The 26,811-nt window shown below is 39.7% G+C and overlaps 2 protein-coding genes across 3 annotated transcripts in view; both read left to right on the forward strand.

Moving 5' to 3' along the window:
- Nucleotides 1-26,811, forward strand: part of polm (polymerase (DNA directed), mu) — a 38,240-nt gene that overhangs the window by 2,344 nt on the left and 9,085 nt on the right. For both annotated transcript variants that reach the window (XM_062030768.1, XM_062030767.1), the window contains exons 2-11: nucleotides 2,038-2,209; nucleotides 2,329-2,430; nucleotides 5,312-5,482; nucleotides 6,515-6,586; nucleotides 6,673-6,793; nucleotides 10,966-11,098; nucleotides 11,164-11,266; nucleotides 11,325-11,552; nucleotides 11,628-11,711; nucleotides 11,796-11,909. In XM_062030768.1, the coding sequence (XP_061886752.1) occupies nucleotides 2,038-2,209; nucleotides 2,329-2,430; nucleotides 5,312-5,482; nucleotides 6,515-6,586; nucleotides 6,673-6,793; nucleotides 10,966-11,098; nucleotides 11,164-11,266; nucleotides 11,325-11,552; nucleotides 11,628-11,711; nucleotides 11,796-11,882 (1,273 nt within the window). In that variant the 3' untranslated portion in view covers nucleotides 11,883-11,909. The remainder of the gene's footprint in view (nucleotides 1-2,037; nucleotides 2,210-2,328; nucleotides 2,431-5,311; nucleotides 5,483-6,514; nucleotides 6,587-6,672; nucleotides 6,794-10,965; nucleotides 11,099-11,163; nucleotides 11,267-11,324; nucleotides 11,553-11,627; nucleotides 11,712-11,795; nucleotides 11,910-26,811) is intronic.
- ved (ventrally expressed dharma/bozozok antagonist) overlaps nucleotides 20,453-26,811 on the forward strand; it is a 19,030-nt gene continuing 12,671 nt past the window's right edge. The window contains exon 1 of the mRNA XM_062032046.1: nucleotides 20,453-20,674. Coding sequence (XP_061888030.1) covers nucleotides 20,453-20,674 — 222 coding nt within the window. The remainder of the gene's footprint in view (nucleotides 20,675-26,811) is intronic.

A 26,811-nucleotide genomic window follows, 5' to 3' on the forward strand; every position in this document is an offset into this window, starting at 1 on the left:
AACATAAACACAACAGAACAAATACCCAGAACCCCTTGCAGCACTAACTCTTCCGGGACGCTACAATATACACCCCCACGCTACACCCTACCCAAACCCCGCCCACCTCAACCTCCTCATGCTCTCTCAGGGAGAGCATGTCCCAAATTCCAAGCTGCTGTTTTGAGGCATGTTAAAAAAAATAATGCACTTTGTGACTTCAATAATTAATATGGCAGTGCCATGTTGGCATTTTTTTTCCATCACTTGAGTTGATTTATTTTGGAAAACCTTGTTACATTGTTTAATGCATCCAGCGGGGCATCACAACAAAATTAGGCATAATAATGTGTTAATTCCATGACTGTATATATCGGTATCGGTTGATATCGGAATCGGTAATTAAGAGTTGGACAATATCGGATATCGGCAAAAAATCCATTATCGGACATCTCTAATATATATATATATATATATATATATATATATATATATATATATATATATATATATATATATATATATATGTATAAAAAATAAAAAAATACTTGAATTTCAGTGAATTAAAGCTATATATATATATATATATATATATATATATATATATATATATATATATATATATTATATATACACAATAAAAGAAATACTTGAATTTCAGTGAATTAAAGCTATATATATATATATATATATATATATATATATATATATATATATATATATATATATATATATATATATATATATAGCTTTAATTCACTGAAATTCAGTGAATTAAAGCTATATATATATATATATATATATATATATATATATATATATATATATATATATATATATATATATATATATATATATATATATATATAAATAAATAAATACTTGAATTTCAGTGAATTAAAGCTATATACATATATATATATATATATATATATACCGTAATTTCCGGACTATAAGCCGCTACTTTTTCCCCTCGTTCTGGTCCCTGCGGCTTATACAAGGGTGCGGCTTATTTACGGCCTGTTCTTCTCCGACACCGACGAAGAGGATTTCGGTGGTTTTAGTACACAGGAGGAAGACGATGACACAATGATCAAAGACTGACTTTTCATATACCGGTAGGCTGGTTATTTTGATAACGTACAGGCGAGCACTTTGTATTACTTTGCACCTTTGTATTATTTGTACTCTGCACGAATGCTGTTTGCCATGTCAAAGATGTGAAAGTTTGATTGAATGATTGAAAGATTTATTGTTAATAAATGGGACGCTTTGCGTTCCCAAACAGTCATCTCTGTCCCGACAATCCCCTCCGTGGTAGCAGGAACCCCTATATACTACGGTAATTACACATCAAAACCCTGCGGCTTATAGTCGGGTGCGGCTTATATATGGAGCAATCTGTATTTTCCCCTAAATTTAGCTGGTGCGGCTTATAGTCAGGTGCGGCTTATAGTCCGGAAATTACGGTATATATATATATATATATATAGCTGTAATTCACTGAAATTCAAGTATTTCTTTTATTGTATGTATGTATATATATGTATATAATAAAAGGAGGACAGGGATGATGTTCGTTAAGAAATTGTCGATGCCATTAGCGAATCCTCTTATGGAATCCAGATAGGTTGTTGTGTGTGCACTGAGTTCCAAAAGGCATAGATGTTATGTGACTGGGCCGGCACGCTGTTTATATGGAGGAAAAGCGGACGTGACTGAGGACAGCATGCGGACGTGACTGAGGACAGCATGCGGACGTGACTGAGGACAGCATGCGGCATTTAAAGGATGAAGGTTTCGGGTGAGAGAGGACGCTAAAGGCACGCCCCCAATATTGTTGTCCGGGTGGAAATCGGGAGAATGTTTGCCCCGGAAGATTTTCGGGAGGGGCACTGAAATTCGGGACTCTCCCGGGAAAATCGTGAGGGTTGGCAAGTATTATTATTTATACACAAACTCGGATAGAATGGTCCTTAAAGTCACTTTTTTTTTTTCTAAGGCCAATGTTGTGTACTATCAGCCTTCACTTACATGCACTCATTTTGCCCTTGGCAGTGAAAGTGTCACGCACGTCATCTCCGAGAAGAACACAGGTGATGACGTCAGAAGGTGGCTGACGTCACAGGGTCACGACCTGACACCTGCTCACCTTGTGGACGTCGGTTGGTTGACAGACAGCCTGGGGGCGGGACATCCTGTTGACATACTGGAGCGACACAAACTGCGTGTAAACAGCAAACACCAACATTCCCTCCTTTTGGGTTAACATTTTTTTTTAAAATTTCTCTATTATATATTCATCTCGGCACTCTAATTGTGCGCGTTCTGATGATCTTTGTCCTCCAGGAACAGCCGACGTCAAGCGGAAGTGAGGTGGCGACGCTCTCCATTCCCGTTTACGCTTGTCAGAGGAGGACTGCGCTGAACAACCACAACGCCATATTGACAGTATATTCTCTTTTAACATAGTTTTTTTTTTTACATTGACAGTTTTATAACGGCTCATTCGCGATTCAATCGGGGAAGGTAACAGACAGGCTAAGAAAGTCCACGCAACAATTTTATCTAGAAGTGTCAACTGTAGATCATTTGAATGATTTTAACAAATGTTAAAGGAGCTGTATGTAGTAATGTGGCCAGAAATGGTACTGCAATAACAGTCAAAATTCTGTAGTCCCTTCCCGCTCTCCATGACTGAGGTTGCCAGATACGAATCCTACTCCAAGGAACATCAAATGCCCACGTTACGCAAAAACCACGTCACGCATAAATCATATAGCCTACTACCATGTCAATACACAAATCCTGACATGTAATGCATTATATTGTGCCAAGCAAATGCCACCCCGTATGTGCCTGATGCACATACAGTACCAGAAACCGCAATTAGTACGCCAATGTGTCATTGACCGGGCTAGCATGCTAAGCATTACACTAGGAAAGAAGCACCATCACACTAAGTATTGGTTGCAGGAACATACTAGCTTTGTTAGACAAGATCATAAACTGAATTGGACAATATAGTTTACATACCAAATGCCCATTTCCATTTATTACAAGTAATAAGAAAAGGTAAATGCCTGTCTTACTTATCAAGGAGAAAATTATAGCTAGTTTGGCATCAGATGAAAAAATCTTCAATGGTCTCCATCTTTCAAAGGCATCCCTGATGCAAATCCTGGCTTTGTCATGAATAAGTTGAGAACGGTAACTTTTAGATGGACTAAGGTCTGACATGTTTAGTAACTTTACCAGTGGCAGTAGCCAGACGAGGAGGGAGGTGTCACAGACTTTCTAATTGGTCAAACGGTGGAGGGCGGGACATCGAAATGAAAACAATAACAAGATTTCGGGGCTGTAATTGTAATTTTGAAATGAGCATATCCCGGCTGGACTACGGTTATCAGTTATAGAGGTATTGGAATATAATATGATTTATTAATGCCTTTTGACATATCATTTAATCATTATCATCAATCTTTATTGCAGACCTTAAGATCCATTCAAACATATACATTTAATCATCATTTAATGATCATATATTATTAATCATATTTAATGATGACTCGACATGACATTTCTACATATGGCTCCTTTAAAGGCCTACTGAAAGCCACTACTAGCGACCACGCAGTCTGATAGTTTATATATCAATGATGAAATCTTAACATTGCAACACATGCCAATACGGCCGGGTTAACTTATAAAGTGACATTTTAAAATTCCCGCCACACTTCCGGTTGAAAAACTCCTTTGGATATGATTTATGCGCGTGACGTCACAAAATCCACGGAAGTGGTTGGACCCCATCGGACCCGATACAAAAACCTCTTGTTTTCTTTGACAAAATTCCACAGTATTCTGGACATCTGTGTTGGTGAATCTTTTGCAATTTGTTTAATGAACAATGGAGGCTGCAAAGAAGAACGTTGTAGGTGGGATCGATCGGTGTCTTAGTGGCTAAGTACAATACTTACAGCAACACAACAAGGACTACTTACCCTGATAGCAGACGCCTAGCCGATGCTTGCCGCCAAACCCAGGGATGAAGTCCTTCGTCGCGCCGTCGATCGCTGGAACGCAGGTGAGCACGGCTGTTGATGAGCAGATGAGGGCTGGCTGGCGTAGGTGGAGCGCTAATGTTTTTATCAAAGTTCTGTGAGGTCCGGTTGCTAAGTTGCTAAATTAGCCTTAGCGTCGTTAGCAACAGCATTGTTAAGCCTTACCAGGCTGAGAATTTTTAACCGTGTAGTTACATGTACATGGTTTAATAGTATTGTTGATCTTCTGTCTATCCTTCCAGTCAGGGATTTATTTCTTTTGTTTCTATCTTCATTTGAGAACGATGCTATCACGTTAGCTCAGTAGCTAAGTGTGTCACCGATGTATTGTCTTGGAGATAAAAGTCACTTTAAATGTCCATTTTGCGTGCTCGACTTTCATTTTCAAGAGGATATAGTATCCGAGGTGGTTTAAAATACAAATCCGTGATCCACAATAGAAAAAGGAGAGAGTGTGGAATCCAATGAGCCAGCTTGTACCTAAGTTACGGTCAGAGCGAAAAAAGATACGTCCATCACTGCCTCTCAAGTCCTTCACTGTAACGTTCCTCATCTACGAATCTTTCATCCTCGCTCAAATTAATGGGGTAATTGTCACTTTCTCGGTCCGAATCTCTCTCGCTCCATTGTAAACAAAGGAAATTTGTGAGGATATTACCTCCTGTGACGTCACGCTACTTCCGGTACAGGCAAGGCTTTTTTTATCAGCGAGCAAAAGTTGCGAACTTTATCGTCGATTTTCTCTACTAAATCAGCAAAAATATGGCAATATCGCGAAATGATCAAGTATGACACATAGAATGGATCTGCTATTCCCGTTTAAATAAATACAAAATAATTTCAGTAGGCCTTTAAGTTCAACAACGTTGTGTTGTTTAGCCAGAGTAAATTGCACTGCCTGGCAGCCACCACTAGAGAGCGCACTTTTAATAAGGGTTAATTACTCCGCTGCCCAAATGGAAAGTCAAGTATACAGTGTCTCACCTCCATACTTTTAAGTGCTTAGTGCGTTCACTTTAAAATGCAGTGCACTCAAAACACTCTAAATTTGCGTTTGCAGTGATGGACGCCCACCCCCAAAGTGGAGGGGAGGTGTCTATAAGTCTAAATAATGACAGCCAAGGAATATTAGGAATGACTTGACCACACTGTCGAAATGTGCGCACTCAGGAAATAAGTACACAGTGAAGTGTTGCATTCGAGACACAATCAAATGGGCGTGGCTTGTGTTTGCTCTGACAGCCAATGAGAGTGTCTTTTCTTGTCAGGATGCTTTGTCGCTGCTGGCTGAAAATGCTGAGCTCGGTGACGACGATAAGCGAGGCCTGGCGTTCCGCCGCGGCGCCGCCGTGCTGAGGTCTCTTCCCGAGGCGGTGGCGAACATGAGGCAGCTCCGAGGATGCCCCTGCCTGGGGGAACACTCGCTGAGGGTCATCCAGGTTATTCTTCTTGCTTCTGATGCAACACTTTTTGGGGGACGGCGTGGCTCGGTTGGTAGAGGGTACCTGGTTCGATCCCCGGCTTCTGCCATTCTGGTCACGTCCGTTGTGTCCTTGAGCAAGACACTTCGCCCTTGCTCCTGATGGGCGTGAATGTGGAAATAGTGTCAAAGCGCTTTGAGTACTTTGAAGGTAGAAAAGCCAGTGTTTCCCACACATTCATTTATTTGTGGCGGCCCGCCACGAAAGAATTAAGGCCGCCAGAAAAAAAAAAAGTTTTTAATTTTTAATTTTATTTTAATTTTATTTTTTATTTTTTTTGTCCTGTCCAGCTTCTCAGGCAAATCATATAGTAGATGTAGATGCCCATATCAGCTGTTCAGATTTACTTTACAAAAGAGAAGTGTAGGATCAAGATTTTTGGAGCTCTCTGTTCAGTGGATCAGATGTTTGATGAAGCTCTGTGTCTATCTACCACCACTACTGTTTTCTGTTTATTTGTTACTGACTGTGGCAGGACACCTCTGCCTCTGTTTCACTTTATGTTGCTGGTAAATAATATGGTTGTAGTAGTAGTAGGCTAAAGTTAAATTATTTAGTACGCACTAATTAAAGGGGCAGAGCTTTAAGAGACATTTAAGCTTTTATATTTTTATAAGATATATTTTTTGTAAAAACCACAATTAATAAATATATTTCAGTGAATAACTTATTGTTCAAATCTGTATGTAAATATGTACATAAAGTGTTGTAATTATATTGTAAAATGGATGGATGGATGGACATTTAAAACAAAACTGTTATTATTAATTAGTAAGTATACATTTTTTCAGCCTTTTTAGAGAAAATCATATTGTAGTAAATTATGCAAATTACTCGATGATGTCATGGTGACCACCCCCATAGGCACGCCCCCGCCGCCACAGGTATCTTGGCAGTTTATGGGAAACACTGAAAGCGCTATACAAGTATAACCCATTATCTTTTTTTTTTTTTCCCTTACACCGACTATAGTGACTTCTATCCTTGCAGGACATTTTGGAGACCGGAGCGTCCTGCGAGGTGGAGTCCACTAAACAGTCTGAGCGTTACCAGGCCATGAAGGTCTACATGGGTCTAAGCTTCTAGAATGTATTGGTGGACTGACGTCAGTGATGTTCAACTCTTGTCTTGACCGCAACGTGTTCCAGGTTCTGAGAGGAATTTTTGGAGTCGGAGTAAAGACGGCAGATCAGTGGTTCCGAGATGGCATCCAGAACCTTCACCAGTTACGGCAGTCAGGACGCGCTCTCAACCGAGCGCAGCGAGCAGGTGAGTCTCAGGTCCCGCTCACACTGCAGGTCAATTCCGATTTTTCATTGCCCATATTTTTCATATTTGACCCAGGCTTCTTTCGTATGTGGAAATAAAATGGATGCGTCCTCAATGTGTGCTCAGGTGGCATTCATCTGAGCAGAATGTCATCGAAACATCCAACATCTCAACATCAATGGCATTAATCAGATAACGGAAGACATCACCAATGCAATAGATAGCAAAAGATGTGCTGCTGCAGTGTTTATGGATTTAACAAACGCATTTGACACAATTAATCACGGCACCTTAATAAACAAATTAGAAAGGTATGCCATCAAAGGGTTGGTTTTGGGTTTTGGTTTTGGGTTAGAAGCTACTTAAAGGCCTACTGAAAGCCACTACTAGCGACCACACAGTCTGATAGTTTATATATCAATGATGAAATCTTAACATTGCAACACATGCCAATACGGCCAGGTTAACTTATAAAGTGACATTTAAAATTTCCCGGGAAATATCCGGCTGAAACGTCGCGGTATGATGACGTATGCGCGTGACGAAGTCAGAGTAACGGAAGTTATAGTACCCCGTAGAATCCTATACAAAAAGCTCTGTTTTCATTTCATAATTCCACAGTATTCTGGACATCTTTTGCAATTTGTTTAATGAACAATGAAGGCTGCAAAGAAGACAGTTGTAGGTGGGATCGGTGTATTAGCAGCGGACTACAGCAACACAACCAGGAGGACTTTGTTGGAGAGCAGACGCGCTAGCCGCCGACCTCACCTTGACTTCCTACGTCTCCGGGCCGCCAAACGCATCGGGCGAAGTCCTTCGTCCTTCTGCCGATCGCTGGAACGCAGGTGAGCACGGGTGTTGATGAGCAGATGAGGGCTGGCTGGCGTAGGTGGAGAGCTAATGTTTTTAGCATAGCTCTGTGCAGTCCGGTTACTAAGTTAGCTTCAATGGCGTCGTTAGCACAGCATTGTTAACCTTCGCCAGCCTGGAAAGCATTAACCGTGTAGTTACATGTACATGGTTTAATAGTATTGTTGATTTTCTATCTATCCTTCCAGTCAGGGGTTTATTTTTTTTGTTTCTATATGCAGTTAAAGCACGATGCTATCACGTTAGCTCGTAGCTAAAGCATTTCGCCGATGTATTGTCGTGGAGATAAAAGGCACTGAATGTCCATTTCGCGTTCTCGACTCTCATTTTCAAGAGGATATAGTATCCCAGGTGGTTTAAAATACAAATCCGTGATCCACAATAGAAAAAGGAGAAAGTGTGGAATCCAATGAGTCAGCTTGTACCTAAGTTACGGTCAGAGCGAAAAAAGATATGTTCTGCACTGCACGCTAGTCCTTCACTTTTACGTTCCTCATCCACAAATCTTTCATCCTCGCTCAAATTAATGGGGTAATCGTCGCTTTCTCGGTCCGAATCTCTCTCGCTGCTGGTGTAAACAATGTGCAGATGTGAGCAGCCCTTCCTCCGGTGTCGTCACGCTACTTCCGGTAGGGGCAAGGCTTTTTTTTATCAGAGACCAAAAGTTGCGAACTTTATCGTCGTCGTTCTAAATCTATCGTCGTTCTAAATCCTTTCAGCAAAAATATGGCAATATCGCGAAATGATCAAGTATGACACATAGAATGGATCTGCTATCCCCGTTTAAATAAAAAAAAATCATTTCAGTAGGCCTTTAATAAACAAATTAGAAAGGTATGCCATCAAAGGGTTGGTTTTGAACTGGGTTAGAAGCTACTTAACCAACAGGAAGCAATACGTGAAGATAGGCAAACACACTTCCACAGAGCTGAACATTTTTTGTGGCGTACCTCAGGGATCAATACTTGGACCAAAATTGTTCAATCTTTATGTAAGCTGCATTTGTAAAGTTACAAAGGACTTCAAGTTAGTATTATTTGTAGATGATACAACTGTGTTTTGTTCAGGAGAGAACACACACAAGCTAATACAAATAATAAGAGCAGAAATGAACACATTAAAAAGATGCTTTGACAAAAACAGACTATCTTTGAATCTCAGTAAAACTTAAAATAATGCTATTTGGTGACAGTGGAAGGGAAAATAAAACACAAATACAGATGGACGGAGTAGATATTGAAAGGGTAAAAGAAAACACATTTTGGGTGTCATAATAAATGATCAAATGAACTGGAAACCTCATGTTAAAATACAAAATACTTTGTCATGAATAAGTTGACAATGGTAACTTTTAGATGTACTAAGGTCTGACATGTTTAGTAACTTTACCAGTGGCAGTAGCCAGACAAAGATTTGTGGTGTGTAACTGGCAACCAGGATGTAACCCACTCACAAACTTTCTAATTGGTCAAACGTTGGAGGGGGGACATCGAAATGAAAACAATAACAGATTTAATAATAATAAGATTTCAGGGCTGTAAATCACATTTTGAAATGAGCATATGCCGGCAGAACTACTGCTATCAGTTATAGAGGTATTGGAAAATAACATGATTTATTAATGCCTTTTGACATATCAGGGCCATTTAAGGAAATTATTACATATGGCTCCTTTTAAAGGCCTACTGAAATGATTTTTTAAAATTTAAACGGGGATAGCAGATCCATTCTATGTGTCATACTTGATCATTTCGCGATATTGCCATATTTTTGCTGAAAGGATTTAGTAGAGAAAATCGACGATAAAGTTCGCAACTTTTGCTCGCTGATAAAAAAAGCCTTGCCTGTAGCGGAAGTAGCGTGACGTCACAGGAGCTAGTATTCCTCACAATTCCCCGTTGTTTACAATGGAGCGAGAGAGATTCGGACCGAGAAAGCGACGATTACCCCATTAATTTGAGCGAGGATGAAAGATTCGTAGATGAGGAACGTTACAGTGAAGGACTTGAGAGGCAGCGATGGACGTATCTTTTTTCGCTCTGACCGTAACTTAGGTACAAGCTGGCTCATTGGATTCCACACTCTCTCCTTTTTCTATTGTGGATCACGGATTTGTATTTTAAACCACCTCGGATACTATATCCTCTTGAAAATGAGAGTCGAGCACGCGAAATGGACATTTAAAGTGACTTTTATCTCCAAGACAATACATCGGTGACACACTTAGCTACTGAGCTAACGTGATAGCATCGTTCTCAAATGAAGATAGAAACAAAAGAAATAAACCCCTGACTGGAAGGATAGACAGAAGAGCAAAAATACTATTAAACCATGTACTTGTAACTACACGGTTAAAAATTCTCAGCCTGGTAAGGCTTAACAATGCTGTTGCTAACGACGCTAAGGCTAATTTAGCAACTTAGCAGCCGGAACTCACAGAACTATGATAAAAACATTAGCGCTCCACCTACGCCAGCCAGCCCTCATCTTCCCATCAACAGCCGTGCTCACCTGCGTTCCAGCGATCAACGGCGCGACGAAGGACTTCATCCGTGGGTTTGGCGGCAAGCATCGGCTAGGCGTCTTCTATCAGGGTAAGTAGTCCTTGTTGTGTTGCTGTAAGTTTTGTACTTAGCCGCTAAGACACCGATCGATCCCACCTACAACGTTCTTCTTTGCAGCCTCCATGTTCATTAAACAAATTGCAAAAGATTCACCAACACAGATGTCCACAATACTGTGGAATTTTGTGGAAGAAAACAGAGCTTTGTGTATTGTGTCCAATAGGGCCCAAACACTTCCGTGCATTTTGTGACGTCACGCGCATAAATCATATCCAAAGGAGATTTTCAACCGGAAGTGTGGCGGGAATTTTAAAATGTCACTTTATAAGTTAACCCGGCCGTATTGGCATGTGTTGCAATGTTAAGATTTCATCATTGATATATAAACTATCAGACTGCGTGGTCGCTAGTAGTGGCTTTCAGTAGGCCTTTAAACTTCTACGCGCAATAATTCAGTTCAGGAAATGTTGACTTTGATTGCACAACATCTTTGACATTGCCACAAATACTGAGAGCGACGAGAGTTAAAGCCATGTTTACTTCAGTAAACACTGCAGTGCGTGCAACATTACGACTTCATGTCAGGTCAGCTGGCGTTTACATCAGAAAGTGAGCGGCCGCATAAAAAGATCGTATTTGACCAAAACAATCCGGATTGGACATCTAAACCCTGCAGTGTGAACGTAGCCTCAGTGCGGACCTCAGTTCCTGACCCGTTTCTGACTGAACTGCCAGGTCTGGCCCACTACGACGACCTGGTCCTGCCCGTCACAAAGCCGGAGGCCGACGCCATTGCGAACATCGTGGAGGAGGCGGTCCTTGCGGAGCTGCCGGGGTCACGGGTCACTCTGGTGGGAGGGTTCAGGAGGTAAACGTCCAGTGATGTCATCACGCTGCCGATGTCTCGTTCTCAGTGGCGGCTGCTTCTTCCAGGGGGAAGCTCAGCGGCCATGACGTGGACTTCCTCATCACGCACCCGCAGGAAGGACGGGAAGAAGGTGTCATTCCCAAAGTGGTGTCACGCCTGGAGGCGCAGGTAAACAGGAAGTGAACTGATGGAACTTCATGTCCTCACTAGCTTTGTGCCGGATCAGGACTTCCTGTTGTACCACAAGACCAGCAGAAACTCCTACATGGAGTCCAAAGATGGACCTGCTCGGCCCGCCTCCATCATGGACCACTTTGAGAGATGCTTGACCATCTTTGGACTCGCCACAGGTGGCGCCGAAGGCCGAGCACGGAGGAGAGCCGTGCGAGTGGACCTGGTGGTCTCGCCCTTCAGCCAGTTTGCCTTCGCCCTGCTCGGCTGGACCGGCTCAAAGGTGAGGCGAGGGTCACCTGCTGCTGACCGCTGGTCTCTCACGCCACCCGTTTTTTGTTTTGTTTTTGTCCCTCAGCTGTTTGAGAGGGAGCTGCGACGCTGGGCGACCCGAGAGAAGAACATGACGCTGAGCAGCCACGCCTTGTACGACAACAACCAGGTGCCAGGTGTCACATGACACACTCTGCTCCCTGTCTGGCGGGGATGTGACTCTGGCGGGGATGTGACTCTGTCGGCGTTGCAGGGTCGGTACCTGAAAGCTGCGACAGAGGAGGAAATATTTGCTCATCTCTCCCTGGACTACATCGCACCTTCGGACAGGAACGCCTGATGAAGACGATCAGGACCTTCTTCTGAGGTTTGTGTCCTTTCGGTCTGGTCACATGACTAAACCACAGTAATGGAGTGCTAGTGTAAAACCTTCATTTTTTTTCAAACACGTATGGACACCGCTGCCGTAGACGTATTTAAAGGCCTACTGAAATGATTTTTTTTTATTTAAACGGGAATAGCAGATCCATTCTATGTGTCATACTTGATCATTTCGCGATATTGCCATATTTTTGCTGAAAGGATTTAGTAGAGAAAATCGACGATAAAGTTCGCAACTTTTGCTCGCTGATAAAAAAAAGCCTTGCCTGTAGCGGAAGTAGCGTGACGTCACAGGAGCTAGTATTCCTCACAATTCCCCATTGTTTACAATGGAGCGAGAGAGATTCGGACAGAGAAAGTGATGATTACCCCATTAATTTGAGCGAGGATGAAAGATTCGTAGATGAGGAACGTTACAGTGAAGGACTTGAGAGACAGTGATGGACGTATCTTTTTTCGCTCTGACCGTAACTTAGGTACAAGCTGGCTCATTGGATTCCACACTCTCTCCTTTTTCTATTGTGGATCACGGATTTGTATTTTAAACCACCTGGGATACTATATCCTCTTGAAAATGAGAGTCGAGAACGCAAAATGGACATTCAGTGCCTTTTATCTCCACGACAATACATCGGCGAAATGCTTAAGCTACGAGCTAACGTGATAGCATCGTGCTTTAACTGCATATAGAAACAAAAAAATAAAGCCCTGACTGGAAGGATAGATAGAAAATCAACAATACTATTAAACCGTGGACATGTAAATACACGGTTAATGCTTTCCAGGCTGGCGAAGGTTAACAATGCTGTGCTAACGACGCCATTGAAGCTAACTTAGCAACTTAGCAACGGGACCTCACAGAGCTATGCTAAAAACATTAGCTCTCCACCTACGCCAGCCAGCCCTCATCTACTCATCAACACCCGTGCTCACCTGCGTTCCAGCGATCGGCAGAAGGACTTCACCCGATGCGTTTGGCGGCCCGGAGACGTAGGAAGTCAAGGTGAGGTCGGCGGCTAGCGCGGCTAGCGCGGCTAGCGCGGCTAGCGCTCCAACGAGGTCCTCCTGGTTGTGTTGCTGTAGTCCGCTGCTAATACACCGATCCCACCTACAACTGTCTTCTTTGCAGCCTTCATTGTTCATTAAACAAATTGCAAAAGATGTCCAGAATACTGTGGAATTATGAAATGAAAACAGAGCTTTTTGTATAGGATTCTACGGGGTACCATAACTTCCGTTACTCGGACTTCGTCACGCGCATACGTCATCATACCGCAACGTTTCAGCCGGATATTTTCCGGGAAGTTTTAAAAGTCACTTTATAAGTTAACCCGGCCGTATTGGCATGTGTTGCAATGTTAAGATTTCATCATTGATATATAAACTATCAGACTGCGTGGTCGCTAGTAGTGGCTTCCAGTAGGCCTTTAAAGCTGCTGAGGAAATTATTCGCACTTTAGGACGTTTGCTTTGGAACCAAACAAGGTTCAGTTTCAGGGTCAGAGTGGCGTGTGTGTGCGTGTGTGTGCGTGTGTGTGTGTGTGTGTGTGTGTGTGTGTGTGTGTGTGTGTGTGTGTGTGTGTGTGTGTGTGTGTGTGTGTGTGTGTGTGTGTGTGTGTGTGTGTGTGTGTGTGTGTGTGTGTGTGAAGTCGCAGGCGTTTCCTTCACCTCCTAACGGCCTCATTAACCTCTAAATACCAGCTGGACATCAAAGCGGCGTCACAGCTCACACGTCTCCTCCTCGTCCTCCAGGATAAGACATTTTGTCCCTAAAAGTCAACAAAAATCCTCCTGTAGCTGTCGAAAAAAATGTCCGACCCACTTCTAGCATCATCCGGGTGACGCCGCTTGTCTCCAGACAGGATGAAATTGTCCCGCGTTCTTCTCTCGCCTGCCGACGCGTCTCCGGCTTTGACGCCCCCAAAGTGTGAAGGTGCCGTTAGTGAGGCAGACGCAGACTTGAGAGGACGCCGTCCCCGGCGGCGGAGACTCCGAGTCTGGTGGCTGACAGAGGGCGTGTTAATTTTTTTTTTTTTTTTTAAATGTGGGAACCATGTGAGTTTCACTTGACGAGCTTAGACAACAATCACATACTGTATTAGGCTTTAAGCTGAACGCTAACATTCATTAGCATGATAACCAGTTTGCTGTTAGCACCGGGGTGTTAGCATTAATCATGCTAGCAGATTTACTGCTTCCTGCAGCACTACTTTGTGGCACTTTTAAATTAGATTGATATGATTTATTAATCTTGTGAGGCAAAAATAAAATTTATGAACTTGACTCTTAAAGCGGAACTGCACTTGTTTTGGACATTTTAACTCCTAAATAAAAAGGAGCTAACATTGACTTCTGCTTATAATGCGCTCTAAAAACATCCAATAACCAAGATTTTATATACACGCTGTAAGTATATATGTCATGTAGTAACATTCATAATAACATGTAATATATACATGATGTAAGTATATATATGTCATGTAGTAACATTCATAATAACATGTAATATATACATGATGTAAGTATATATATGTCATGTAGTAACATTCATAATAACATGTAATATATACATGATGTAAGTATATATGTCATGTAGTAACATTCATAATAACATGTAATATATACATGATGTAAGTATATTTGTCATGTAGTAACATTCATAATAATATGTAATATATACATGATGTAAGTATATATGTCATGTAGTAACATTCATAATAACATGTAATATATACATGATGTAAGTATATTTGTCATGTAGTAACATTCATAATAACATGTAATATATACATGATGTAAGTATATATGTCATGTAGTAACATTCATAATAACATGTAATATATACATGATGTAAGTATATTTGTCATGTAGTAACATTCATAATAACATGTAATATATACATGATGTAAGTATATATGTCATGTAGTAACATTCATAATAATATGTAATATATACATGATGTAAGTATATATGTCATGTAGTAACATTCATAATAACATGTAATATATACATGATGTAAGTATATTTGTCATGTAGTAACATTCATAATAACATGTAATATATACATGATGTAAGTATATATGTCATGTAGTAACATTCATAATAACATGTAATATATACATGATGTAAGTATATTTGTCATGTAGTAACATTCATAATAACATGTAATATATACATGATGTAAGTATATATGTCATGTAGTAACATTCATGTAATATATACATGATGTAAGTATATTTGTCATGTAGTAACATTCATAATAACATGTCATATATACATGATGTAAGTATATATGTCATGTAGTAACATTCATAATAACATGTAATATATACATGATGTAAGTATATATGTCATGTAGTAACATTCATAATAACATGTAATATACACATGATGTAAATATATATGTCATGTAGTAACATTCATAATAACATGTAATATATACATGATGTAAGTATATATGTCATGTAGTAACATTCATAATAACATGTAATATATACATGATGTAAGTATATATGTCATGTAGTAACATTCATAATAATATGTAATATTTACGTTTTTTGCTTATTTTAGGCATTCTGCGACATATTAATTTCATAGACACATCACAAAGTTCGCCTTTTCCTTTGAAAACAACATTACTAGTCATGACAAACTTCATGAGAGACAACAAACATAACATAAAAATAACTTATTGTGTACAAGTTTCACACAACATGGACAATAACTACCTCCAGAGAACATTTAAAGGGGAACTGCACTTTTTTGAAATGTTGCATATCATTTACAATTCTTAATAGAGACAAAAATATATATTTCTATACAGTACAGGCCAAAAGTTTGGACACACCTTCAATGTGTTTTCTTTATTTTCATGACTATTTACATTGTAGATTGTCACTGAAGGCATGGAAACTATGACACCTGTGAAGTGAAAACCCTTTCAGGTGACTACCTCTTGAAGCTCATTGGGAGAATGCCAGGAGTGTGCGAAGCAGTAATCGGCTATTTTGAAGAAACTAGAATATAAAACATGTTTTCAGTTATTTCACCTTTTTTTGTTAAGTACATAACTCCACACGTGTTCATTCATAGTTTTGATGTGACAATCTACAATGTAAATAGTCATGAAAATAAAGAAAACACATTGAAGGTGTGTCCAAACTTTTGGCCTGTACTGTATATAAATATATATATTCTTGTCTCTATTAAGAATTTTAAATGATATGCAACATTTAAAAAAAAGTGCAGTTCCCCTTTAAATGTTCTCTGGATGTAGTTATTGCCCATGTTGTTTGAAACTTATAGATAGAGAAAAACATGTTTATTGACTACAATGCAAAGCATTTTGGGTACATTTATGGAATATCCGCCAATGTCACAGCTGTGGAAAAACATCACACTTGAGGCAAATTTCAAACAACTTGTTTGGAGGAATATTTTTTTTATGACTATCTCCTCAATGCCTCCACGGTTTGATTTCATAGTTTTGGGATTATGCAGATCCCGAATACACAACAGTAGGTTGGAAAAGTTGGTTTGGCATAACAGGTTCCCTTTCAAGTAACTGAGGCACGTTCAATGACCGTCAATGTTGATAAAACCCACCACATTCCTAATGACTTCCTTTTACCTTTTAGGACCTATGTGTCAAAGTCAAGGCCCGCAGGCCGGATACGAATGATCTATGGCCCCCGGGATGATATTTGATTAGTATTAGAAGCGGCCCGCAGGCCGCAGTCACCTGCTGCTGTTTTGCACGCACCAATACTCCATCAGTGTTGGCCCTAGGAATTTTCAAAATGGGGTCCCAGAGACCCCATCAAGTCATAAAAATGGGGTCCGACAGTACATTTTTGGGGTCTCATTTTTTTGTAAGTGATTTGAAAACAAAAACTGCTCAGAAAAAAGTTGTCACAAACGTTACTTAATTCATTTAAAAAAATAATACAAAAGAAAACACATTTTTATGCATATGTAAATGTATGCATTTATAAACATTTGTGACCTGTGCTGGCAAAATGAGTCACAATTAGGACATTTTAATTACTGAGTTATTGTTATTTCCACATTCTCCATCTAAAGACCTTCAAAATGATATATGGTTTGTTGGAATCGGACAGAAAATGACTGAGTTACATCTGATTGAAGTCGACCAAGTTTGAGGGTCCGTTTTGAGAAAAACCAGCTTAAAGTTTACTGTTCCAGAACAGAATGTTCCAAAACAAAACTCCATAGCAACCATACCTTAAAAGTCCTTGTAGCAAGCAGAGAGCATAGAGCAGCTTTATTTGTCCATTCTTAAATGTACAAGACACATAAGAACTGAAATTACATTTTCGGCACAATCCCGCTAAGAGCAGACATACGTTACAGGGAGACAAGACGGGACCGCCAACGGATCAGCCACTTAGGGCGCTCCTTAAAAAGGTGGGAAAAAGGTAACATTGGGAAAGGGGGAAGAGTAAAAAAAATATCAGTCTGAGGCTGGACCCTCAGGAGTGGTCCAGACTGAGTCCGAGGAAAAAACCTCACATAGCATGGCACACATAAACATGGTACATGTAATCACAACAACTCGCAACAGAGTCATCCAACAGGACCCTGGACAACACCAAAATTGGTACAATTAAAGTCAAATCCCATGTCTAAAGGAAAAATATATATTCAACTCTATTGAAAACGGTTATGTACAAAAATATCAACACTGTTATGTCACAGTTTTTTTGTTCACTGGTCAGTTTGTCAGCTGGTCAGCTGTCCGTAATATTCCTGACCAGCAGCACTAAGAAGATTCGCCGACTGCAGTGAATTTAGCGCACTTGCAACCGCCTGTGTACCCTCTCCACCTTCTAAATCCATTACGGAATGTAAAACAGTCTAACTTATCCACAAAAATAATAATTAAATGTTCGAAAATCACCTTTTTTCACCAGATATTCCGCTCAAATTACTGTGTTGTTTTTCATCAGGGCGCTGCCATGATACCACAATGCACCGCGCGGGGTGATTCAACCAATGAGGGTACGCCTCACAGCGACCCTTAGCAACAAGCCGGATTTGTTTACGTCGGGACAGGTTTAAAAACTCGAATTCTATTGGTTCAGAATGGCGTCATCGGGAATTCCATGCTCATTTTTAGAAAGTAGGTAAACTTGGCGTCACAATGATAGCAAATATGGCTAGGGGGATTCCCCCTTATTGCCGCGAGTGAGCGTTGAAAACACTGGATTTTCTCAAGGAATTTTAACACAAAGGACTAATTTCTGAAGACATACCTCGTACAAAACCTTCAAATAAAGGTGATTTAAAGGCCTACTGAAATGAATTTTTTTTATTTAAACGGGGATAGCAGATCTATTCTATGTGTCATACTTGATCATTTCGCGATATTGCCATATTTTTGCTGAAAGGATTTAGTATAGAACAACGACGATAAAGATTGCAACTTTTGGTATCTGATAAAAAAAAAGGCTTGCCCCTACCGGAAGTAGCGTGACGTAGTCAGTTGAACATATACGCAAAGTTCCCTATTGTTTACAATGATGGCCGCATGAAGTGAGAGAGATTCGGACCGAAAAAGCGACAATTTCCCCATTAATTTGAGCGAGGATGAAAGATTTGTGGGTGAGTAAAGTGCAAGTGAAGGACTAGTGGGGAGTTGAAGCTATTCAGATAGGGAAGATGCTGTGAGAGCCGGGGGTGACCTGATATTCAGCTGGGAATGACTACAACAGTAAATAAACACAAGACATATATATACTCTATTAGCCACAACACAACCAGGCTTATATTTAATATGCCACAAATTAATCCTGCATAAAAACACCTGCGTGTTTGTTATGCTAGCTCCTAGCTCCTCTGCTAGCTCCTAGCTCCATAGAACACGCCAATACAATTCAAACACCTGATCAACACACACAATCACTCAGCCCAAAAGACCGTTCACCTAACCCAAGGTTCATAAAGCTTATATATTTTTAAAAAGTTACATACGTGACGCGCACGTACGGTACGGTACGTGTTATGCTAGCTCCTAGCTCCTCTGCTAGCTCCTAGCTCCATAGAACACGCCAATACAATTCAAACACCTGATCAACACACACAATCACTCAGCCCAAAAGACCGTTCACCTAACCCAAGGTTCATAAAGCTTATATATTTTTAAAAAGTTACGTACGTGACGCGCACGTACGGTACGGTACGTGTTATGCTAGCTCCTAGCTCCTCTGCTAGCTCCTAGCTCCATAGAACACGCCAATACAATTCAAACACATGATCAACACACACAATCACTCAGCCCAAAAGACCGTTCACCTAACCCAAGGTTCATAAAGCTTATATATTTTAAAAAAGTTACGTACATACGCAAAAAAAAGCCAAAGCTGCATACTCACAGTAGCACGTCTGCGTCTTTGTCATCCAAATCAAAGTAATCCTGGTAAGAGTCTGTGTTGTCCCAGTTCTCTACAGGCGTCTTGTGTATCGAAGTCAAAAGTCCTCCTGGTTAGAGTCTCTGTTATCCGAGTTCTTCCATCTTGACTGCATCTTTCGGGAATGTAAACAAAGAAGCGCCGGCTGTGTACTGTTGTGGCTGACTACGTTCGAAAAATACGTCCATTTCGCACCGACAACTTTCTTCTTTGCTTGCTCGGCTTCCTTCTCCATAATGCAATGAACATGATTGAAACAGATTCACGAACACAGATGTCCAGAATACTGTGGAATTATGAAATGAAAACAGAGCTTTTTCGTGTTGGCTTCAATGTGGAAGGCATACCCGTGTTCCCCGGTCTACGTCACGCGCATACGTCATCCTCAGAGGCGTTTCGAACCGGAAGTTTAGCGGCAAATTTAAAATGTCACTTTATAAGTTAACCCGGCCGTATTGGCATGTGTTATAATGTTAAGATTTCATCATTGATATATAAACTATCAGACTGCGTGGTCGCTAGTAGTGGCTTTCAGTAGGCCTTTAAGATGTTTTCTTGCTATTTCGATGATTGGGATCGCTAGATTGTGGCTTTATGGACTCATTTTTGTGAAAATCTAAATTTCAACCAAGATACATTTTTTTCACTTATTTGCCTGTAGCTCAAAATTAGGCTGTGCGCATTCCGACTCATTTTGCCAGCACGGGTCACATTTATTCACTTTCTTCTTTCCTTCATGGATCTAAACTTTACCGCTGCTGGTAGTTATTTCTACATTTTTATTGTAATATTTTCAGAATGTGTTTGTTCTATTTTTGGCCAAAGTAAGACAAAGAAAACAATGTGAATTTGTCTTTGTGTAGTTTTAATGCCATGATTTTAATAGTTCAGGCCCGCGTGTGCACAGAATGACTTTGACCCCCCCTGCTTTAGGAGGTTTACCAAAATCCAAGTGCGGGTTTCAGATTCATTTAAGTAGTTAAAAGAAACCATCGTAAGGACGCAATTTTGTTGTTTGTGTAACACAATTGTACTTTGACGACATCATAATCACGTCTGCAAGGTGAGATAAAGTCACAGTTGAGTGTGGAGGCCTGAGATGCGTCTCTTGGTTTGTTGGCGGAGGGAGTGTGGGGAGGACGTGGGGGCGCGCAGGGGGTGCCGACTCGTCCTCCACGACGAGTCCCGCTGGTCCCATCAAAGCCTGCCAGCCTTTGAAGGCCTGATAGGGATCAATAGGCGAGGGGAAGCGCTCCTAACAGACGGGGCGGGCCCCCGCTGCAGACCAGCGCCAATGCAGATCAATGATGATCACCTTGATGTGCACGGCCCAATCCACTCAGCAACACACACACACGTCTGCTGATGTCTTCTCCTGATCATTAGGGTCTGCTGGTATTCCGCACAAATGATCACGTGACGCGTGTAAAGGAGCAAATATGATGGCAGAACATGAACTTCCTTTCAGGTAGAAGCTGTGATGGCACTCAAGTGTCAGCTTAACAAGACCGGCAGACGTTAAAAAGAGATGGTCATTAAACACACACACACACACACACACACACACACACATTCTTGTATTTGTTACCTTCTTGAGACCTCTGAAAAATGTCCACCCTTTCTTGATATATAAAGATGTGTATTTACTGCATTAATAATTAGAGATGTCCGATAATATCGGTCTGCCGATATTATCGGCCGATAAATGCGTTAAAATGTAATAGCGGAAATTATCGGTATCGTTTTTTTTATTATCAGTATCGTTTTTTTTGTTTTTGTTTTTTATTAAATCCACATAAAAAACACAAGATACACTTACAATTAGTGCACCAACCCAAAAAACCTCCCTCCCCCATTTACACTCATTCACACAAAAGGGTTGTTTCTTTCTGTTATTAATATTCTGGTTCCTACATTATATATCAATATATATCAATACAGTCTGCAAGGGATACAGTCCGTAAGCACACATGATTGTGCGTGCTGCTGCTCCACTAATAATACTAACCTTTAACAGTTAATTTTACAAATTTTCATTAATTACTAGTTTCTATGTAACTGTTTTTATATTGTTTTACTTTCTTCTTTATTCAAGAAAATGTTTTTAATTTATTTATTTTATTTTATTTTATTCATTTTTTAAAAAAGTACCTTATCTTCACCATACCTGGTTGTCCAAATTAGGCATAATAATGTGTTAATTCCACGACTGTATTGATCGGTTGATATCGGTATCGGTAATTAAAGAGTTGGACAATATCGGCATATCGGATATCGGCAAAAAGCCATTATCGGACATCCCTATTAATAATATATACATACTATGCACATGTAAAAAAAAGCTTGTTGTGAAAAATGAGTTGGAATTTCACAAGAAAAAGGTCACAATTTCAAAAGAAAAACGTAGAATTTTGGCGGTACTGTAGTAAAACTTGTCATTTTACTCGACGCAAGTCAAAATTTTACAAGAAAAACCGAACATTTGTTCAATATTATGATGGACGTTGGAATTTTACTCGATAACAGTCGCAATTTTACAAGAAAAGCTTAACATTTTGTCAATTTTATGGGAAAGGAGTCGTCATTTTACTCGACAAAAGTCACAATTTTGTAAGAAAACTTTCAAATGTTGTCAATATTAGAATAACAATCGGACTTGGCAAAATGATTACAAAAGTCGTCATTTCACTCAAAAAATGTCACTATTTTACAAGAACAAAAAAAAAAAAAGGCAATATTGTGATAAAGGTCAGGATTTTATATGACAAATGTCGTAATTTTGCATGAAAAAGTAATAATTTAACATTTAAAAAGTAATAATTTTAAGAGAAAATATTGCAATATTACAGAAATAGATAAGAAAAAAGAAAAAAGTCTACACATTGTGAGAAAAAGACCGCTTTTAGTTAATTATTTTTTTAAATTGGTTTTAAATCTTCATTATTTATTACAGTATGTTTGTATTTACATATTTATTTATTTTTTTAAAATTATTTTTGCCCAAAGGGGGTGCATTTCAATTTCTTACACACACTTGTTATTACATATGTTGACCAGAGGGGGAGCACTTTTAAAAGCGACACACATTCAATTAGAAAACTTTCTCCTTTTTTGTGAGCACCCTCATGTTGATAGATGTCACCACCAATGAGACATAGTCTATTAGATGCAATGTTATTGATTTTATGTCATCACTTGTTCACACCTCCTCATATGGAAGATACTTTTCCTTCTTCATGTCTCAAGAAGGCTAGAAATACCAGAACACACACACAGTGTGTGGGGGGCGAGGTGTGTTTGTGTCCATAACAGAGTAGCAAACAGGCCCATTGAGACATGAAAGAGTCTGAATGGAGCCAATCAGAGGGGGACTCAGTGGGGGGGAGGGGGGGGTTCTGCGTCCCTGAAGGACAGCAGCCTGCAAGTGACCCTTGTCACAGCACCAGCACGTGCACGCAAACAGATGAAAGATAAAGTAAGATCATTATTTAAAGCCCCCCAGGTGGTCCTCCATGTTGTCTCCAGTTTGACCACTCGGACTTTAAAAAGCCCAGTAAGATTTTGTTGAATTATGCTCCTAAAATGGTTGTTGGGAGTATTCAACGTAGCTGAAGTGATGACCCCATTGGTCCATTCTTTTTTTTTTTTGTCCTGTCCAGCTACTCAGGCAAATCAGTTGATGTAGAGCAGTGTTTTTCAACCTTTTTTGCGTTGAAAAAATGCGGAGGCCCACCACCAGCAGAAATCATTCAAAAACAAAACTCAGTTGACAGTAAAAAGTCGTCGTCGCAATTGTTGGATATGACTTTAAAGCAGGGGTCACCAACGCGGTGCCCGCGGGCACCAGGTAGCCCGTAAGGACCAGATGAGTAGCCCGCTGGCCTGTTCTAAAAATAGCTCAAATAGCAGCACTTACCAGTGAGCTGCCTCTATTTTTTTTAACTTTATTTATTTACTAGCAAGCTGGTCTCGCTTTGCTCTACATTTTTAATTCTAAAAGAGACAAAACTCAAGTAGAATTTGAAAATCCAAGAAAATATTTGAAAGACTTGGTCTTCACTAACTGACAAAGAAACAGATAACAGATTTGGTGTCCAGTTCAAAGTGTGACATGATTTATTTAAAAATTTGAGAGTTGACTTTTGTATTTTACATGAGTTATTATTTGTACAAACATGGTGCAAAGTAATTCATGATTTGTTAAAAAATGTTAGTGGCTAGCTAGTTAAAATTGGATATTGTGATTTCCCAAGACTGTCTTAGAAGTGATCATTTGAAAATGTTCAATTTGAAAAATGTGCACTTAGAGAAAATATAAAAATAAAGTGTTGCATATTGATATTTATCTGTTTCTATATATATTTATTGTGAGGAATCATTAAGATGATCAGTGTTTCCACAAAGATAAATATCATTAATTATTAATAATAACATAGAGTTAAAGGTAAATTGAGCAAATTGGCTATTTCTGGCAATTTATTTAAGTGTGTATCAAACTGGTAGCCCTTCGCATTAATCACTACCCAAGAAGTAGCTCTTGCTTTCGAAAAGGTTGCTGACCCCTGCTTTAAAGCATAACCAAGCATGCATCACTATAGCTCTTGTCTCAAAGTAGGTGTACTGTCACCACCTGTCACATCACACCCTGACTTATTTGGACTTTTTTGCTGTTTTCCTGTGTGTAGTGTTTTACTTCTTGTCTTGCGCTCCTATTTAGGTGGCTTTTTCCCTTTTTTTTTGGTATTTTCCTGTAGCAGTTTCATGTCTTCCTGTGAGTGATATTTACTTTGTTTTAGCAATCAAGAATATTTCAGTTGTTTTTTTATCCTTCTTTGTGGGGACATTGTTGATTGTCATGTCATGTTCGGATGTACATTGTGGACGCCGTCTTTGCTCCACAGTAAGTCTTTGCTGTCGTCCAGCATTCTGTTTTTGTTGACTTTGTAGCCAGTTCAGTTTTAGTTTCGGCCTGCATAGCCTTCCCTAAGCTTCAATGCCTTTTCTTAGGGACTTTTGTTTATTTTTGGTTTAAGCATTAGACACCTTTTTACCTGCACACTGCCTCCCGCTGTTTCCCACATCTACAAAGCAATTAGCTACCGGCTGCCACCTACTGATATGGAAGAGTATTACACGGTTACTCTGCCGAGCTCTAGACAGCACCGACACTCAACAACAAAAACAACACATCATTTGCAGACTATAATTACTGCTTTGCAAAAAATATTTTTAACCCAAATAGGTGAAATTAGATCATCTCCCACGGCACACCAGATTGTATCTGTTCTGTATATTGTACAGTATTTTGTATTTCTATAGTGTTTTGTATATTGTACAGGATTGCTTATTATTCTTATTGGATAGTAGTCTATTTCAATTGTTAGTTTTTTTTCTTTAATGCCTGTTTTTATTTTATTATTTATTTATTTTTACCCCATATTTGTTCCCACTACCGCACCTTAAGTTGGAGTCCTTAATCTCATTATATGCAAATATAATGACAATAAAGTCCATTCTATTGTATTCTATTCTATTCTATCTCACGGCACACTAGTGTGTCGCGGCACAGTGGTTGAAAAACACTGATGTAGAGTATCTATATCTATATCTGCTGTACACGTTTCCTTTAGAAAAGAGAAGTGGGATACTTCTGTTGTTGCCTTATTTATATTTGACTTTATTAAATGGATTTATATTAATGTTTGGCGCAAGAGGGGATAGAAAGAGAATAAAAGGAAGACAGAGGGGGAAATTGCGGGGATTGATTGATTGATTGATTGAAACGTTTATTAGTAGATTACACAGTACAGTACATATTCCGTACAATTGACCACTAAATGGTAACACCCCAATAAGTTTTTCAACTTGTTTAAGTCGGGGTCCACGTTAATCAATTCATGGATAAGACAGAAAGACAACAACTAACATAAATAACAATAACAACAACAATAGAGCAACATCAGCAAATAGGATCTGTACAAATATGATGGTAAAAGTGATAGCAAAGAAGCAGTTAGTGAAGTAAATATTAATAACACAAAAATGACAATGAACATTATTACACTACAAATGGAGCAATAAAATACCAATAGGAATATCACTATTGATAATGAATAATACCAATAATTTGCCTCTATTATCAACAATACAATTGTTTCAAATGCAACAATACATATGTCATGATAACTTGAAATACCAAAGAAAGCAGATAAATGGAGGGGAAGAAAGAGAGGCGAACTGTATTAACCTTGTAGATTGTTATAGTAACAATAGGTTAAAGGCCTACTGAAATGCATTTTTATTTATTTAAACGGGGATAGCAGATCCATTCTATGTGTCATACTTGATAATTTCGCGATATTGCCATATTTTGGCTGAAAGGATTTAGTATAGAACAACGACGATAAAGTTCGCAACTTTTGGTCGCTGATTAAAAAAAAGCCTTGCCTGTACCGGAAGTAGCGTGACGTCACAGGAGCTAGTATTCCTCACAATTCCCCGTTGTTTACAATGGAGCGAGAGAGATTCGGACGGAGAAAGTGACGATTACCCCATTAATTTGAGCGAGGATGAAATATTTGTGGATGAGGAACGTTAGAGTGAAGGACTAGAGGCAGTGCAGGGTGTATCTTTTTTCGCTTTGACCGTAACTTAGGTACAAGGTCTCATTGGATTCCACACTCTCCTTTTTCTATTGTGGATCACGGATTTGTATTTTAAACCACCTCGGATACTATATCCTCTTGAAAATGAGAGTCGAGAACGCCAAATGGACATTCACAGTGACTTTTATCTCCACGACAATACATCGTTGACGCACTTTAGCTACGGAGCTAACGTGATAGCATCGGGCTCAAATACAGATAGAAACAAAATTTTAAAAAACCCTGACTGGAAGGATAGACAGAAGATCAACAATACTATTAAACCATGGACATGTAACTACACGGTTAATAATTTCCAGCTTGGCGAAGCTTAACAATTGAAGCTAACTAACTTAGCTATGTAGCTAACGTGATAGTATCAGGCTCAAATGCAGATAGAAACAAAATTTAAAAAAACCCTGACTGGAATGATAGAAGATCAACAATACTATTAAACCATGAACATGTAAATACACGGTTAATAATTTCAAGCTTGGCGAAGCTTAACAATTGAAGCTAACTACGGAGCGGCGGCGGACGTTGTAGCTTTCGACGACACCCCGGCCGCCATCAGAGTCGGCAAGAAACATATATTTCCCTAAAGTTACGTACGTGACATGCACATAGCGACACGCACGTACGGGCAAGCGATCAAATGTTTGGAAGCCAAAGCTGTACTCACGGTAGCGCGTCTGCTATCCAGCTCAAACACAACACAACCTCCTGTTGGTGTTGCTGTAGTCCGCCGCTAATACACCGATCCCACCTACAACTTTCTTCTTTGCAGTCTCCATTGTCCATTAAACAAATTGCA

Source organism: Entelurus aequoreus, linkage group LG21, assembly GCF_033978785.1.
Source record: "Entelurus aequoreus isolate RoL-2023_Sb linkage group LG21, RoL_Eaeq_v1.1, whole genome shotgun sequence".
NCBI lineage: Eukaryota > Metazoa > Chordata > Actinopteri > Syngnathiformes > Syngnathidae > Entelurus > Entelurus aequoreus.